General features: G+C 31.1%; 1 protein-coding gene across 14 annotated transcripts in view; it reads right to left on the bottom strand.

Moving 5' to 3' along the window:
- Positions 1-5,083: 5,083 nt before the first annotated feature.
- The window catches only part of LOC143258565 (phosphatidylinositol-binding clathrin assembly protein-like), a 119,046-nt gene continuing 106,954 nt past the window's right edge, over positions 5,084-17,175 (bottom strand). For 13 of the 14 annotated variants that reach the window (XM_076517717.1, XM_076517725.1, XM_076517711.1 and 10 more), the window contains 3 exons: positions 9,235-9,333; positions 8,155-8,361; positions 5,084-6,553 (listed from right to left, as the gene is read on the bottom strand). In XM_076517717.1, coding sequence (XP_076373832.1) covers positions 8,158-8,361; positions 9,235-9,333 — 303 coding nt within the window. In that variant the 3' untranslated portion in view covers positions 5,084-6,553; positions 8,155-8,157. Of the gene's footprint in view, positions 6,577-8,154; positions 8,362-9,234; positions 9,334-17,175 lie in introns of all 14 variants that reach the window. The other variant, XM_076517712.1, reaches the window with a different exon arrangement.

Genomic DNA, 17,175 nt, shown 5'->3' with positions numbered 1-17,175 from the left:
GCGATATAAGCCAGCACACATACAGCTTTGCCACCGAGGGGAATTGTACTTGATCTATTGCACTTGAATTTTAACAAGAGTTCTGGATAGATAGTTACAAACCAACTTGAAATATCAAGTATTTGGACAATATTTTTTTTTTTCTTTTTTTACCTTCTAACTTACCCAGAAATGTTTGAAAACATGTTTTCATAAAACGTCAATTATGTTGACATAGCATGCCGACCTGCCGAGGGTCAATTATTTGCATTCCATTACTGGAAAAAACAGTGCTTAACAGTTTGAACTTTGGATGCATTATAAGAATAACTCCCAAATAATACTATTCAATTGAGTTGTCCAAGAGTTAGCGAATAAGATATTCTTAAGAAAATTCAACACTGTATATAGATTATGGTAGCTCAGCCTGTGGTATAAAGGGGAGGGGGGCCTGGTAAATGTTCTTAATTTATACTTTTTAAATGAAATTTGGCGATAAGTTTAAGCTGTTTCGAATCACTAAACATTGGATATTTTATGCATTTTAAAGCTCTACCAGTGGTATGGATATTCTTGTAATAACTGACATGAAATCATTTACATGCATTAAACATTATTCAAACCATTTTGGGTGGATGTGCATTGATCAAATTTTATCACTGCACAATATATGCATAACTGCTCGTTAAAATAGCCTACGGGTGGCAGTAGTTGCTATTAGCTATTGGCCGTCCCTTTGTTTACCAAGTCAAAAAAAGAAATGCCAGCAAAGGTTGAAATTATTATTTATAAGATAATTATGGCTGGAAATGGATGGGCAAGGCTATAGTACTTATACCGGTTTTTTAAGTTTGCAAGATAAAATAAACTATCACAAAAAAGCAAAATAATAAACCAAACGAAATAGGAACTAAAACTAAATAAAATGTTCATAAACTAATGGCATTGAAAAACTAAAATTTCTACTGAGAAAACATTTTTCATTTTATTCACTGTTCACCATCGCAAAACTCAGTGATCATACTGCAGTGCCTTAAGACGGTTAGTATTACACTCACAAGTTGCACTTCGAGACTACTGTCATCTGAGCCAGTAAATTCGACTTTCTTCTTCACCATGCTAAAATAGCTGCGCCCAGAATTCGGCTGAACTAAGACTCTTCGGCTAAAATGTTTTCAAACAGGTTTAATATTTAGGTTTGTCACAGAATACTTCTCACGTAATACATGTTAACTACAACACTTAGCAGTTAAATATAACTGTTCCTCTACAGATAAAACCAAAAAACAGTCGCCATACGGTCACAATACTGTGCCGTCATATGTGAATCAATCCATCATCTATAATTAGCATGATACAAAAATAAATATTGCGAAAAAAGGGCTTTTCCATTAAGATACATGACAGCCTAATTCTGTTGTTTAACAGAATGTTCCTTCACTGCACACGTAGAAGACAAGTACAAGTCACATATGCTTATTCTATAACTCTACTTAAATCTATTTTTAAACACACACAAGCTATCTTAGGTATTTTGGATTACACAGTACTTTCATCCCTCAGATGCATTAATAATCTTGGTAGTAATTTTCAAACCTTTCTTCTAAAACCGTACTAAGCATTACACTTAATAACAGCTGTTTTAGTTCTGAGTATAGAGATAAGCAGCAATTTCTGTGACAAAATATAATAGGAAGTCCTGTCCATTCACTGTGAATTTGTCTACAGCCGAGTAGACCCTCTTGAAACACATTCCTTCAAATATGTAGGCATCTTATGAAATTTGTCTAGTTGAGGTACAGCAACAAAATAGTGATTCGTGCTTTAAAACTTTTTGAAGTAACAACTTTGAACGTATTCACACTACAGATATTGTCATTGATAACGTGTTTATATCGTAATATTCACGTTATGCCACATCATTATACTTACCTTCCCCTCCTCAAATTTATCCATGAGAATATCTTTTCCATCTACTGATGCAGGGATGAGATATGCCTTTCTCTTGTAGATGATCTGCATAAGTTGCCAATTTCTTTGAAGAACCTCTCTTACAAGCCTTGAACCCAGTCTGATGGAGAGTTCAGTTCTCCATTGTTTAAAGACTGTGGACACTGTAACCCAGTCATTGGCCCACTGTTTACTTAAGAATGTAAATGACTCAAGCATTAGTTTGTTTAGACACAATCTCAAACATTGTACTGCCTATTCTTGAGTTCATTTATTCGGACCAATGATTTTGAAATTTTTAATGAAATGATTTAGGTCTTCCTTGGCTAAATCCTTAAAAAACAAGAGAAATATGCTTCTTCTAGCTCACATGGATTTATGGCTACATAAATTATGCACAGCCCCTTTGTTCAGATGAACATTTGGTGTTTACTTCTCTTAGGAAGAATATAATAAGTTGCTGTAAAAGCTCTTCTTCCAACTCTACACAAATCCATCATCATCTCAAACAGCATGCTGCACATATCAGAGTAAATCTTGTCTATCACATGTCACCTTTACCACCATTCAGTGCTCACTGTTTCTTGAAGAGGTGAGTCACCACTGGCAATACCTTCAGTCTCCTTTGACTGGTTATGAGTAACATGAACTAGGGTTAGAGTTAAGCTACTTTCAGCAACAATGCCTGAAAATCCTACAGGGATCAGCTAAGTGGTTTCAGGACTTCCACCTACCAATTTGCTTAATTGATTCCCAGTTATTTGTACCCCCTGTTAATTCTTAAGCATACAATCTGTTCAGAAACTCTGAAGGTTCCAGGCTACAGTTCCAGAGCACAATTAGATCATGATTTTAGACATGGCTTTTTTAGCATCAGCATAAATTCTACAACAAAAAGTATTTTACTTTAAAACTCACTACTCTTCCAAATTACCCTAAAAGTAGAATTCCTCTCCTCATGTGTAAGTCCCTCATTTCAAAAAATGCCATTCCTAAACTTTAACCAAAGTATTAAACTTGTGCTACACAAAAGTACAAAGAACATAAAAGTATACCTTTCAAAAATCAGAAAATTACAGTTAAAGAACAAAAGTTACCTTACTTCTGCATGTTTGGATAAGATCTCTTTTTCTTCCTATACACACTACTTTTAAACTTTGCTTTTCATACTTTTTTTTGTTGTGTCACTCTAAACCAACTACCAATAAATGGGTAGCAAAAATAGCACATTACTCACAATTCTTGTTTAATCTGGAAATAGTTTTAAACTAAGCTTGATATGCATCCATGTCATAGTCTGTTGGTTTCTCAAATGAGCAAAACTGTTGAATTAGCCAATCAAATTCTGAAATCTGATTTGACAGCATCATGGATAAAATAGTACAGAAACGTTCTGCAGTTATAGATGGCATAAAGATATATTCAATTCTGTATTTGATAGTAAATAGTGTTTTACATTAAAATCTTTTAGCAGATACATAAAAGGTGTGAACAATTGAACTTTACATTCCCCAATTCTTTTTTTAAAGATTTCTTTTTGAACTCATTAAATTCTCATCACAACATTTCTGTACTTCCTGAAATCCTTCAATAGTTTAATAGATTTTTTCTTTACTCATTTTTAATCACTTTTTGAGTATTTTCTCTTTTTTCTTTTAACTCATCTCTAAGTTTTGATCCTGTTTTGCAATCTTATTGATATAGTGAAGTTTAGTCAATATCCTATTTTATTTTTATCAAAATAATTCAACTTCTGACATCAATGTTGTAACACCACTGTTACAGACATTCTTTTGAATTAGTTTTAAAAATAATACTAAGTTAAGCCCATGTAATTTCTCCAATACCATTTGCTATAAACTTGTTCACTGACAAAAGTTGCAGGTCTAAGTTCACAGAAGTTTCAACAGAAATAACAAGTTTAGTGGTATATACACTTATTTAATTGTACGCTTTGACAATAACTCTCAATGATTCTGGTATTTATTTATATTACACTTTTATTTCTATACACTGCATGAAAGTTTGAGGTTTTTCAGTCCTTAATTTTCAGGAACTATTTAGATATTGCTCTTAAAAATAAATATACAAAACATTAAAAAGTTTACAACAGCATTTTACACAGAAAATGATTTCACACAGTTTGGTCAGTTTTTGTTTTATTGAAAGTTATAACAAGCAGAAAAAATTACCCAAATATAATATTATACTACATGGTTATTAATGATATAAAAAGAAGTAATTTGTTTTTCTCATCAAGTGTACAGTAAAGCTAAAGTACAGTCATAGTAGAGTTGAAAAATGTGTGGTTAGATAGTCAACTATGCACAGTATATTGGTAAGGGTAAATTACTTTTTAATGCATTTATTATGACACTCAGTTTTACCAGTTTCATAAAGTCAGCTCATTATTATGATTCAATATGATTTGTGGAATTTCTACCAATATTTTCAGTTTTTATGTTTTTGAAGAGAAAACGACCCTATTATTTGCTGAATCCACCATGGAAAAATGTATCATTGATTTTAGCATTGTAAATCTGTAAACTTAACATTTTCCCATCAGTAGACTTTTGCAGTTTGAATACAAGTTCCTCTAAAACAGATAATTAAGTCTGTACATAATACAAGCCTGATACTCCCCTCTCATAAGAATTTTCTATTTATGGCTAAGCAACTAAGGCTACCTGCTGCCATCCCTTATTTTGAACTTCTGACCAGTGGAGCAGCACCTACCAAATAGGCTAAGGGTAGAGGATTTATTGTCTCTCTTATAATTCACCTACAGTTTTAAAGTTCAGGAACTATTTTGTGATATATTGCAGATTTGAACCTAGTTCACTAGCTCCAAAATCTAAAGCTCTTCTACAGGCAAACTCATGCCCCATTTCCAAGAGAAGGGTTAAACATTAGTAATTATTATGCTATTCTCAATTTTAAGAGGAGAAAATGGACAACAAGATTTCATAGGTTTCATTAGTGTCTTTTTAATATAAGAGTTACACAAAACTAAGTTACCCAGCTGTAATTGGTATGTCTTACACTTTGGGAAGAATAACTGATAATTTTTAAAATGACTGATGAATAAAATAGTTTTGTTAAAACTTGTATCCACAAGATATGAAATTAAAGTAATGATAAACACAACATAGAATTTGTATTTCAAAAATTTATTTTAATACAACAGATCAATAGGAAATGTATTTTTATTACAATAAACAACACAATCAGTTGATGGAGTAGAATCTTAACCTGCAACAAAACTAATTTCATGACAAGATGCCACAGTTCAGCCAGAATGAGATTATTCAGTTGCAATCAGAAATGTGCGTTAAACAATTCTATTTCAGAAAAGTATTATACCCCAAAATAAAAATGCAGAAAAATTCTAATTTATTTTTTAAAGTTTTTATATAAAAAATTCCAATAGAAAAACGGAAATAAATGTATGTTGTCAATAAACTACATTTAATTCTTCCAATCTGTATGTTTCATCATAAGTCATAAAGAACATTTATTTTATAATGTTATAAAAATAACAATGTTACAAAAACAAACAATTAATAATTTGAAGTATAACCACATTTCAAGTGCTACCAAATTTTAATTATTAAGCTAATTCAAGTTTCCCAGTTGAACATGCATTTACTTACTGTATCTTGAAAGGTAATTTTTGTTTTAAAAGTGTAATAAGACACAAGATTAAAACTGCTGTGGAAAAGATACATTTAAATACAAAAGATAAGTTTTCTACAAAACAAAGCACCTGTCATATAGTTTTGTCAATAATGATTATAAATGAACTGTGACTGTACTATAAAATGCTATCAAGCTATTTTATTTGCAAATGAAACAAAAGATAAATCTGGTTATCCTCCAGTTGCAGATATGAAAAGAAATGAGCTTCACAAAAAGGTTTACTACCTTTTCTTTTCACTCATTTAACCAACATATCTATTAGAGCCACTTCTAGAACAAATTAGAACCTAAAACCAGAAGTCCCACTTTTAATGATAACTTCTTTAACCACCAATTCTTAAATATTATGATATGTATCTTGTTTTATCAAAATACTGATGCTCCTATATTAATGTAGGCAAAAAAATGGAAATTTTTAAGTATGACAAAATCAAAATCAATGTCTACTCAATAATAATAATAATAATAATATATATATATATATATTTTTTATATACATGCACAATATTTGTAACTTTACCTGAAGCTTCTGAAACCTGTTATTAAAGAATAGTAAAATTAGGTGAAATAAGATCTGAGATAAAGCTTTCATGTTATTTTTCTAGAAGCCACTTTCACAAATATCATTCAAGATAATCCTCATCTAGATAAACATTTGCACATAAACTTAAAGGTTTTTTTTTTAAATCTACAACTCTTGTAACGTAAATTGATTTTATGTTGTAACCACCCTTATTACCTGTAATATACAATGAAAAAAAAATCCATGGAAAACAAAGTTTAACTTGTTAAAAAAATAATGAAATACTAAGTGAGGAAACAACAGTTCTGGAGTTTCTGAGTCTTCTTCCACCAAGCAGTAAACTTCGAGTTTCCAACTAAAGATTTGTGTCTATACTCAATTCTTTAGGTGATAGTTGAATTCCTATCACAAAATATATTAAAATACTAATATTTATTTAATTATAAATCATATGGTCTAGTTTGCAATAAAAATACTTGATTTTTATTCAAAGTAATGAATAAAAATATGAGTAAATCTTGTATTAACAAAGGAAGCCTACTAATGAAATTTCCACTGAGCATTTATAAAAATTAATTTACTTCAATACCATTATTTATCTTGCTTAAGAATATTTTTTTAACCCTCTGTTCACAGACTTATTCAAATCAATTCATCCTGTATCTGTGGAGCTATGCACATGTTTACAATCATTCTGAATTTACTAAGCACACTTTACAAAATTTAGTAATCTTTCAGTAACTGCTAAATCTGTTGTACCCAAAACAATGCTTTTTGAAAAAGTACTTTTACAACAGGCTTATATGTAAACTTACAAAACCATTATTGCAAGTTGCAATTTTCATGCTACAATTAAAATTACTTTCATTTTATTCCCTTATATTTTTTACTCAACATTAACTGATGCAAAATATCATCAATGTACAATGAAATGAAAAATTAAAAAACATTAAATAAAGTACATTAATACATAAAAATGGGGATCTGTAGTACTTACTACATTAAAAAAAATGCAGCTTTCAAATATATATATTAGAACACAAAACGTGCATCAGTCATTAGAATACAAGGTCTCAAAGTTACTATAATTTATCTCAAGTAAAATATATAAACAGGTTTAAAAACTTCTTTCAGAAGTCTGGAGCAGGTATATGATGTTTACAAAGAAACTATGCAGACTCTTATTCTGTAGGTATTAAAATCAAATAATTGTAACAAGCCTTCTACAGAGTGGAATCTGCTGTTCCTATTGGTTATAAAGCATGTGCCTCACCAATGAAGAGTTGATGAGCAAAACAATCTCAAAAATCAGAGAGAAAGATGGTTCTTTAATAGGTTTGAGAAAATTATTGATAGTTCAGCTAATCATGAAGATAGGTGGTTAAATTTTAAAGGTTCTTCCTTGTAATTATGTATAGTTTTTTCCTAATTGGTTGTAAACTATAGTCTTTTTTATGTTGTATTATTCTGAAACGAGTTCACATGCATCACTTGATATAGTTAAACCAAGACCAAGAACTCTTTCAATATTTCAAAATTAGCTAATGTATAAATTGGATTTATAATTAAATTTTGAATGTAACACTAAAGGTCACACAATATGTATGAGAGTCAGGTCAGAATGTTAAAGGATAAAAATCTTAATATACATGTGCATTTTTAATTTTTTAAATTTCCATGCTTAAAATTTTTATGGCAAGGATTTTCACACCATGTATAAACTTTTGAATTTGTTAACAGTTTGACTTTTAAACGTTCAGAGAGTATCATGGTATATTTAGCTTCATATCATGAACAAGCACAAGAAAAAAGTACAATGATAATGATAAAAAAAAAGTATTTTTCTTCTTGAACAGCCCATCAAAGATTTTTTTATTTATGGGCCTTATCTCAACCTTATAACAATCTGGTGGAACTCTAATATACAATTTCAAGAATCCAACTACTCAGGTAATATTTGTATCAAATATAAACATGAAAATATCATTATAGAGGCAACTTACTGTTCACAAAGCACCAAATGGGTCATTAACAGTAGAGGCAGGGGCATGTGAAGTACTGATCTGTGAAACAGCAGGTTGTTGAGGTTGCATACTAGTGTACATTCCAATAGGAGGTTGCTGCAAAGAGTGATGAGCACCAATGCCCATTCCTACACTTACACCCATCCCCATACCAGCTGGGGTCATAGGTCCTCTCATACCTGTTAGCTAAAGAAAAAGAATAAAAAGCTAAATAAATTATTTCATTTCCACAGAAAGTACTGGACAACACATTACAAAATTCATTTCTATAAAACATTTGTACCACAAGTATTGTTGCTTTGCTCTTTATACATTGTGGTCCCTAATTCATAATTTCACATCCGTGTATTTTTATATACTTTTCTAAAGAAGTTTTCTTAGTTCAAATATTTGTTAAATATATATAGAAACATTTTAATGATAATTTTTCAACTAAAAACTTTCTCATAAGTAAATAACTATTTAAGTTGAAAGTACTTTAAAATAAATAGCATCCTTCAGTACAGGATACGTGACAGTGAATGCTTGAATGCTAATCATTAAATCACATAATTCGAGTAATAATCTATCAATTCCATACAGTAGGGTTACTGCAAGCAAAACTCTGTAAAATGTACATAATTATATAAAAATTCAATAAAATCAAATTTCTTGACACTCAGATAAATCTTTAATGGGTTTTGTGTTCTTGGTCAAATGTTTTTGTTTTCCAGTTTTAACAACGTAAATTCTGATCAATGAAATATTAATAGCAAAATATACTAATTTTGAACTCTGTTTCTACAAATTATAAGTTCAAAATGCACAGTGTATAACATCTGTGGATGTTGTAATATTCAGCAAAAAATGATAAATTGTTAATTTGTTTTTGTGTGGGTACATAAATGTGTATATATATCAAATTTTAATAATTTACATGTGTTTGAAGCCTACACTAGCTAAAATACCACTTGTTATGATAGTAGACTAGTTTACACCAATAAAACTAACACTTACTAACTGGAGAAAAGTTATTAATAAGTTCATAGTAGTTTCACAAGGATCATCAATTTGGCTTACCATATAAGCCTGTGGTACCATCATAGGTTGAACTGTGGTCTGTTGGGAATATGGTCCTGCCATAAGCCCTGGTGTTCCCCAATGACCTCCAGGTGTTGTCTACAATGAAAACCCAAATACTAAAAATATACATTTTATTGATGCAGGTATGAAAGTAGAGATTCAGTCACAATGTTAGCCCTATGGACATGTGGAGGGGTCAAGAGGGCATGCCATCTTGTTTGTAGACTTATATTCAAAATTATTTAATTACTTTACAAATGCATATCAACAAGATTAGCATAAAACTGTAAATTATAATTCAAATTTTAATATTATACATTAGTTAATTTCTTAATATGAAGGTAAGTATAACAAGGTGAGGCTAAATATGAATTTTTGTGTGACATGTGGTATGTTGCATTCTGGGTTCAGCCAGATCATACAATCCTCACTATATAACATCTATAGTTTCTTATGAATTAGAAACTCAACTTTCTGATCTTGGCAAGATAAAACATAAAATAAGAACCTCCTACCTTTCTCATTTGCTGAGATATCTTAATATTTAGTGAATCAACCATACAGGCTCCACCCACCATTTCTTCATTTGAGAAGATTTACCTTATCTACTCATACTTTTGTATATATCAGTAATCTTAGAATCAATCAAAAGCTATATATTTCTTATATATAATTATATTACTCTTCTTATCTTAAGGTATTTACTAAAGAAAAGTTACAGTTAAGACAAAGTGTTCATACCCCTGCATTGTGTGTAGTTTTTTCTTCATAACTTAAGAAGTATCATGATTAGGATAATGAAAGTACAGTATATTATAAATATTCTACTAACACACATCTACATAAATTTTTATGTAAATTGAACAACAAATAAACTGTTTATAAACAAATAACCAAACATAGGAAAGGCAGAAAGTATTTGTGTGTCTACTTTAATGGTCAGTTGTGTAGCCTTTCAGGTGAATTACTTGGCGCAATATTTCTTCATAGCCCTCCATGATCATTTGACAGTACTCGACTAGTATTTTCTTCCATTCTTCTTTACAAAAGGCCTCCAACTCTTGCAAGTTTTTCGGATGATGCTGATTAACCCTGGTCTTCAACTCATGCCAAACGTTTTCAATTGGGTTGAGATTGGGTGACTATGATGGCCACTCCAAAATGCTTATATGGTTCCTCTGCAACCAAGATTGCACATATTTCGACGTGTCCTTAGGGTCATTGTCGTGCTGGAAGATCCAACAATGCCCAAGCCACATGTTCCAAGCATCATTCTTGATACAAGTGCTTAATACATCAACGTACTCTTCTTTTTTCATGATTCCGTTGATGCGGTAAAGTCTGCCTACACCAGAAGAGCTGAAGGAACCCCAAAGCATGATCGAGCCATCTCCATGTTTAACTGTAGGGATGGTGTTCTTTGGAATATTTCGTTCCCCCTTCTTACAGAAAATATAGTGCACATCATTGTGGCCGAAAAGCTTGAGTTTAGTCTCATCTGACCAAAGAATACTTTTCCAGTAGGTAAAGGGTTTATCTATATGCTTTTGTGCACACCACAATCGTGCTTCTAAATGAACAAGCTTTAAATATGGAGTTCTAAAGGACGGCATGCTTTGAACCAAGAAGAGCGTAACATGTTAGTGACTGCAGAGGTGCTTACTTCGACCCAAGTTTCTCTTACTAGTTTCTGTATGTCATTACATATTAAACAAGGGTTCCTACTAACTTCTCTGAGAACCTTCCTCTTGGTTCTCTCTGGAATTTTGGTGGGACGTCTGGAACGAAGGAGGCTAGCAGTTGATCCTGTAAGCTTAAACTTGGCAGTTATGCTTTGAACAGGAGATTTCAGCACATTAAGTTGTGTAGCAATACTGGAAAGAGACACACGAGACTTGTATTTTACAAAAATTCGATTTTTTTTTAAAATCACTGGACAGCTGTTTCCTGTTCACCATGATGACCAAGCAGATAATGACAGATATGGCACTAAATTGCAGGAAGTAAATTTTTTGCTGGCTAAATTCCAATAATTATAAACCCAGTGTCTAGTTCTGGAATGGTATAATGTAGTTTATTCACCAAACTAAACAAAATTTTTTACGGGAATATCAGTTTTTTCACATGTTCTGATCTGTACGAACACTTTCTGCTCCTCCTATTTTTGGTTATTTGTTTATAAACAGTTTATTTGTTGTTTAATTTACATAAAAATTTATGTAGATGTGTGTTAGTATAATATTTATAATATATTATACTTCTATTAGCCTACTCATGATATGTTTTTAAGTTATGAGCAAAAAACCACTTGGGATGCAGGGGTACAAACTTTCTGTCGTAACTGTATTATATCATTGGAAAGTGTGAAGTTTTCACTTCTGCACATGAATTTGGATGAGGCTTATGATAATGGTTAGCAAGTATGACTTAAATGCAAACAAACACTTCATATCAACATACTTAGCAGAAATCAGTTTTCCAAATATTTATATTTACTGTTTTATGTTTTAAGAAAAAATAACTGAAATTTAAGTATTTATTTAAAAACAATAAAACACCATAAAAATAAAAGTATTATAATTAAAAACAAGTTTGTTTTGGCTTGTTTTTGGTTATAACAAACTAATATAATTAGTCAGAGGTTTGGATTTATTGTTTTAATGCAGTCCTTCCTTTTAATTTTGTTTTAATTTAATTCACTTAATTCTATTCAGTATTAACTTTGTCTCTCTCTCTCTCTCTCTCTCTCTCTCTCTACACACACACACACACACACACACACACATGTATGTATGTGAAATTAAATAATTACTTCCAAGTGAAGCTAAATGAATAAACAAAATCATGAGAAAGGACTGCATTAAAAACAGCAAATCCCAATCTCTGATTAATTACAACCATAAATTTTCAAGTCATAAACAAAACATATTGCATATTTTTAAAAAGGATTTTAGAGTACAATTTACAACGTGGGATTATAAAATGTATCCTAGGTCTTGGAGATGACTGCAGAAATAGGACCCACATTGCAGTGGGGATACACTGTCTATCAGTCTTAACCTTCAATTTCCTAGTCTCACACAAGTAAATTAGAAATTAGAAGAGTAAGATGTGGGTGCCCTAGCCCACAATGTCCCACATCTATATCACCCTTCACTGCCTGCAGACAGTTGTGGGAAGGTGATTGCTCTCCCAACTTAAAATAAGATAAACATAAAAAGATGAAAAATAAAAAATAAATAAAAAGTGAAAATAAGGTACTACCATTTGAGTTACTTCAAGAGGTAAGTTTTATCTTACTTTCCTCCAAATGTTAGTACCTTATTTTTATTTGCTATTTTCACTTTTATTTATTTTTTTATTATTTTTTCATGTTATTATTTTCTTTTTATTATTCTTATTTTAACTTCGGAGAGCAGTCACCTTCCCACAACTGTTTGCAGGCAGTTAAGGGTGATATAGCTGTGGGACATTATGGGCTTGAACACCTGCATTTTACTCTCCTAATTTCTAATTTTCTTCTTATGTGAAACTAGCAAATTGGAGGTTAAGACTGATAGACAGTGTATCCCCACCACAATGTGGGTCGAACTTCTGCAGTCACCTCCAAAGCTTAGGATAATTTTATAATCCCACATTTTAACTTGTACCTTAAGATCTTTTAAAAAAATATGCAGCATATTTTGTTTCATGTTAATGTGTTTTGTTTATGGTTATATATTATAACCATAAATTTTCAAGTTTATGGTTATAATATATATATCCATTTAATACATATCCAATCCTGGTTAGTTATTTATTGTTATGATGAATTAAAGCTTGTGGTACTGGCACCAAAAAAGCACTGGGGATAAGCTACCTATGAAGCAAAATCCAAAAAGTTGACCCTCATAAAAAAACAAAAAAGGGTGTAGAGGCAAGTACTTAAAACCCACAACATCTCACCTCCTACTGACTTTCACTGTCTGCAGCCAGATGTAGAAAGGCAGTCACCATTAAAATTATTTAAGTTTTAAAAGTAGAAACAGAACCACCTAAAACTTCTACAACATAGACTCCCACACACACTCTTGTAAAAATCTTTAAAAAATGAAAGTCAGAAAACTTACTTATAAATTGTAAGATTTATTCAAATATAACACATGAAAGCTCAGAGAACCTAGCTGCTTGAAGTTGTATTTGAAGTCCGAGCATACTAAATAAAAAAATGGTATTTTTAATTGAGTTATTCAAGGTTACCCTTAAGAACAACTTCTCAGTAAGGAGCCTTCTATAACTGAAAATTTATTGTTTAAAATAAATTTATAATTATAAAAAATAGTAAAGCATTTATTTAGTTGAATATCTCTATCTCAATTATTTTTAGTTTATTTATGAATAAGAAAACTATCCATAAGGGTTATTACTATTGCATACTATTAAAAATCTTTTCAGGTATGATATAATAATCCTTTTTGGTGTTCAAAATAACACAATGTGAAGTAGGTAAACCAAGGATTAAAAAATAAAAATAAATTTCCATCTTTTATCATAAATAGTCAACTAAACTCTGCATTCTACAAAATAAATGTCTATATCTAGATAATTAAAATACAAATCATCACTATTACTTTTTCTATTTCAGTTTCTTATGATATATTATGTTTGGGGCAAAGTTTAAGTTATTTATTGAAATTAAATAACCCATGTATTGCATTGTATAATTAAATGAAGTGAAATTTAATTTAAGAAGCAAATCTTCATAGAAGAACATATACAGAATGGCTATACCTGAAGAGGAATTAGCACCCTTTGTAATACCCATCATTTGTTTATAGACCTGTTAAAAGTTATATAATTATTATTACAAATGGAGAAGTACAGTATGTTTTTGCATTGGATCTCAGTAAAATTATCTTCTGCATCCATAAAGTTATCAAAAAGGTTATCAGTTACTATAAAAGATATATTAAATATGTTGTGGTAAAACTATGTGGTAACAGAGTTGGCTGTTTTAAAAAGAATATACATGTTGATATTCTATAATTGGAGTATTACTTTTTATTATAAAACAGTTTCTGAATTTTTTGATAACATTTTTATATTTTAAAGCAAAACATCTAAAATTTTGTTAAGTACAATGGAAACAGGTTTGGTAACAGTATTTAAAGAATTGGTAATAAATTTAAATTTTACAGAAATCTTATGCAGTTTAGGGATAGCATATAAAAATATATACATTACAATTTATGTATATTAGGGTGCATCAAAAAACAAAAAGTTGTGACACTCAGTCGCTCGCTTATAATTTGATTCCATTCAATGAAAAAAATATGCTAGCGTAAAAATCAATCCAATACATTAATATTTAGGGGTTGCGCAATGCGCACAAAATAACAATGTGCTTCTGGAACCAGCCGAAAAGTTGGCATTAGTGAAAGGCTAGCTTCGGCTTTAGACAGAACCCAGATCAGTGACCGAAAAGCTGTGCAAATTTTGCTTCCTTTTGCAGCTCATATTGGACATAATATCGAGGATCTTGCCATTAGCCGAAGTTCCATAAGGAGGAAACGAATTACTAACCGTACTCTTCTAGCAGCTGAATTGAAGGAAAGTTTTTCTCCAAACGTTCCTTTGACATTACACTGGGATGGTAAGCTGATGCCTGACTTGGTTGGCAGAGAGAAGATCAAACGTTTGGCAATTTTAGTTTCAGGTGAAGGTGTAGAGAAGATTCTTTCAGTGCTCAAGATTGATAGTGGGGATGCAAATTCAGTAGCTTCTGAGATCAGATCAGATTTAGTAGAATGGAATGTAAAAGACAGAATTAAATCGCTTTGCTTTGACACCACGGCGACCAATACAGGATCCAAATCTGGCGTCTGTCTGAGGATTTAAATGTTACTTGAACATGAGCTCTTGCACCTTGCCTTAGACATCACATTTTGGAGATTCTTCTGAGTGCTGTATTCTCTACTCTCGTGATAGAGACATCAAAAAGTCCAGATATTACTTTGTTTTTAAACGTTAGAGATTGTTGGCCTAAAATTAATAAAACTAAGTACATAACAGCAGTAGAAGCAATGCCACTCCGAATACAGCCTTGGAATGATGACATTATTCAATTTTGTCAGAATCTCCTTCAATTTCATCAACCACGGGATGATTATAAAGAGCTCTTGGAATTAGCTGTCATTTTTCTTGGATCTCTTCCACACGGACGTTCTTCAGTTTCTTTCCGTACTTCTGGTGCTGTACATCGTGCACGATGGATGGCTCAAGCAATATATTCTCTAAAAATTTGGATGTTCCAAGAGGAGTTTGGTAGACTGCAACCACGGCCTGCTTCATCTCGTGTTTCATTTGATGCACATTTCTGCAGCAAACTTGGCAATTTGTGTGTCTTTATAACTAAACATTACTTGCTCTCATGGTTTACAGCTAAGGATGCTTCCGTGGCAGATCGAAGGGACCTTACACTACTCAAGGAACTTGCATTGCATGAAAATCATATGATTAAGGAAGTTGGTACAAAGGCAATGAATCGGCATTTATGGTATTTATCTGAGGTTGCAGTTGGGCTTGCGCTCTTTGATAACGGTGTAACGAATAGCGACAAACTCAAGATGGTCTCAAATATGAATACCGTGAAAGGAACTCCTAGGCCAACTCCACATTTAACAGTTGATGCTATAAGCAATGCTGTTTCCAGAAAATTTCCAGATTTTTTACCTCGGCAACAAAGAAAATTTTCTACCATCTGGATATTAGTAGTGCATTTTTATCATTACCACCGAAAGAGTGGAGCGCCTCCGAAGAGTACAAACAAGGAAAGGACAGAGTAAAGAAACTTTTTGTGACATGACGCAGCTGAAAGAGGAGTAGCTTTAATTCAACAGTTTACGGCAAAGGGCCACACCAAGAACGAAGATCAATTTCAGTATATGATTCAGGTGGCAGGCAAGATAAAACTTCAATGAAATAAATTTTTCTTTCAAGTTTTTATGTTTTTGCTAATTGTATAATCAATAAATATTAAATAATTTCTTTAAATAATTTAATTACCATTAACAATGTAATGTAGGGTAAATTTAAGGAAAATAGTGAACTTTGCAAGGGATGCGCAACCCCTAAATACTTCGTGATTGAAATGAAACTTTGTCTATGTTCTTTTCTCATGCAGTGGCACAATTCAGCAAAAAAATTGGGACATTTTAATTTTTATCCTTTATCTGCTGATGCACCCTAATGTATATATTCCACTTTCTAATAGCTTTCTTTATATTAGTAATAAAAGCATTTTCCCTGAAAGCAATTTATGTAAAAGTACTTAAGGTATTGATTTCATTAATTAAAATTTCAGCATATAATTTTTTTTACATATAAAGCCAAAATTATGTCCAGCTTCATCAGCAGGTGTAATAATAAATTTATCTTGAACTTGTTTTACTCTTAAAGACATTAAAAGACAAGTATGTTTTATATCTAGAATAAGTTTAAGGTCCTTAATTGAGTTTTAATGCATTTAAGAATATATAGTTCCTACTAAAAAATGAAACATGGTGGGAAATTCATTTTGTTTCTATTTATTTAACAATATAGTTATCAGCATTATCGTCTAGATTTTTAAATTTGTCATTTGTCAGGCTCATTTGTCCTTTTTAAAATTAATTTTGGTTCATTACCTTTATTACTTCTAAGTTACTTGTTACTATATGATAATAAAAAGTTTCCTTAAAATCATTGTTACTAGTAACAATTCAAGGTAAGTTATCTATTTCTAAAGGATTAAAATTTTCATTGAATTTTTTATAATAAAAAGAGATCTATAATAGGTTTGTTATATTTCAAACTGACTGTAGGTTGTAACTATTTCAAAGGAAAATTTTTTCTTAAACAATTGTGAGTAAGGTACTAAAAATAAAATTATATTTTAAATCTATTATAAAATAAGACATT

The sequence above is a fragment of the Tachypleus tridentatus genome, chromosome 8 (assembly GCF_004210375.1).
Source record: "Tachypleus tridentatus isolate NWPU-2018 chromosome 8, ASM421037v1, whole genome shotgun sequence".
Lineage (NCBI taxonomy): Eukaryota > Metazoa > Arthropoda > Merostomata > Xiphosura > Limulidae > Tachypleus > Tachypleus tridentatus.
The sequence above is the reverse complement of the archived record's forward strand: the minus strand, read 5'-3'. Positions and strand labels throughout refer to the sequence as shown.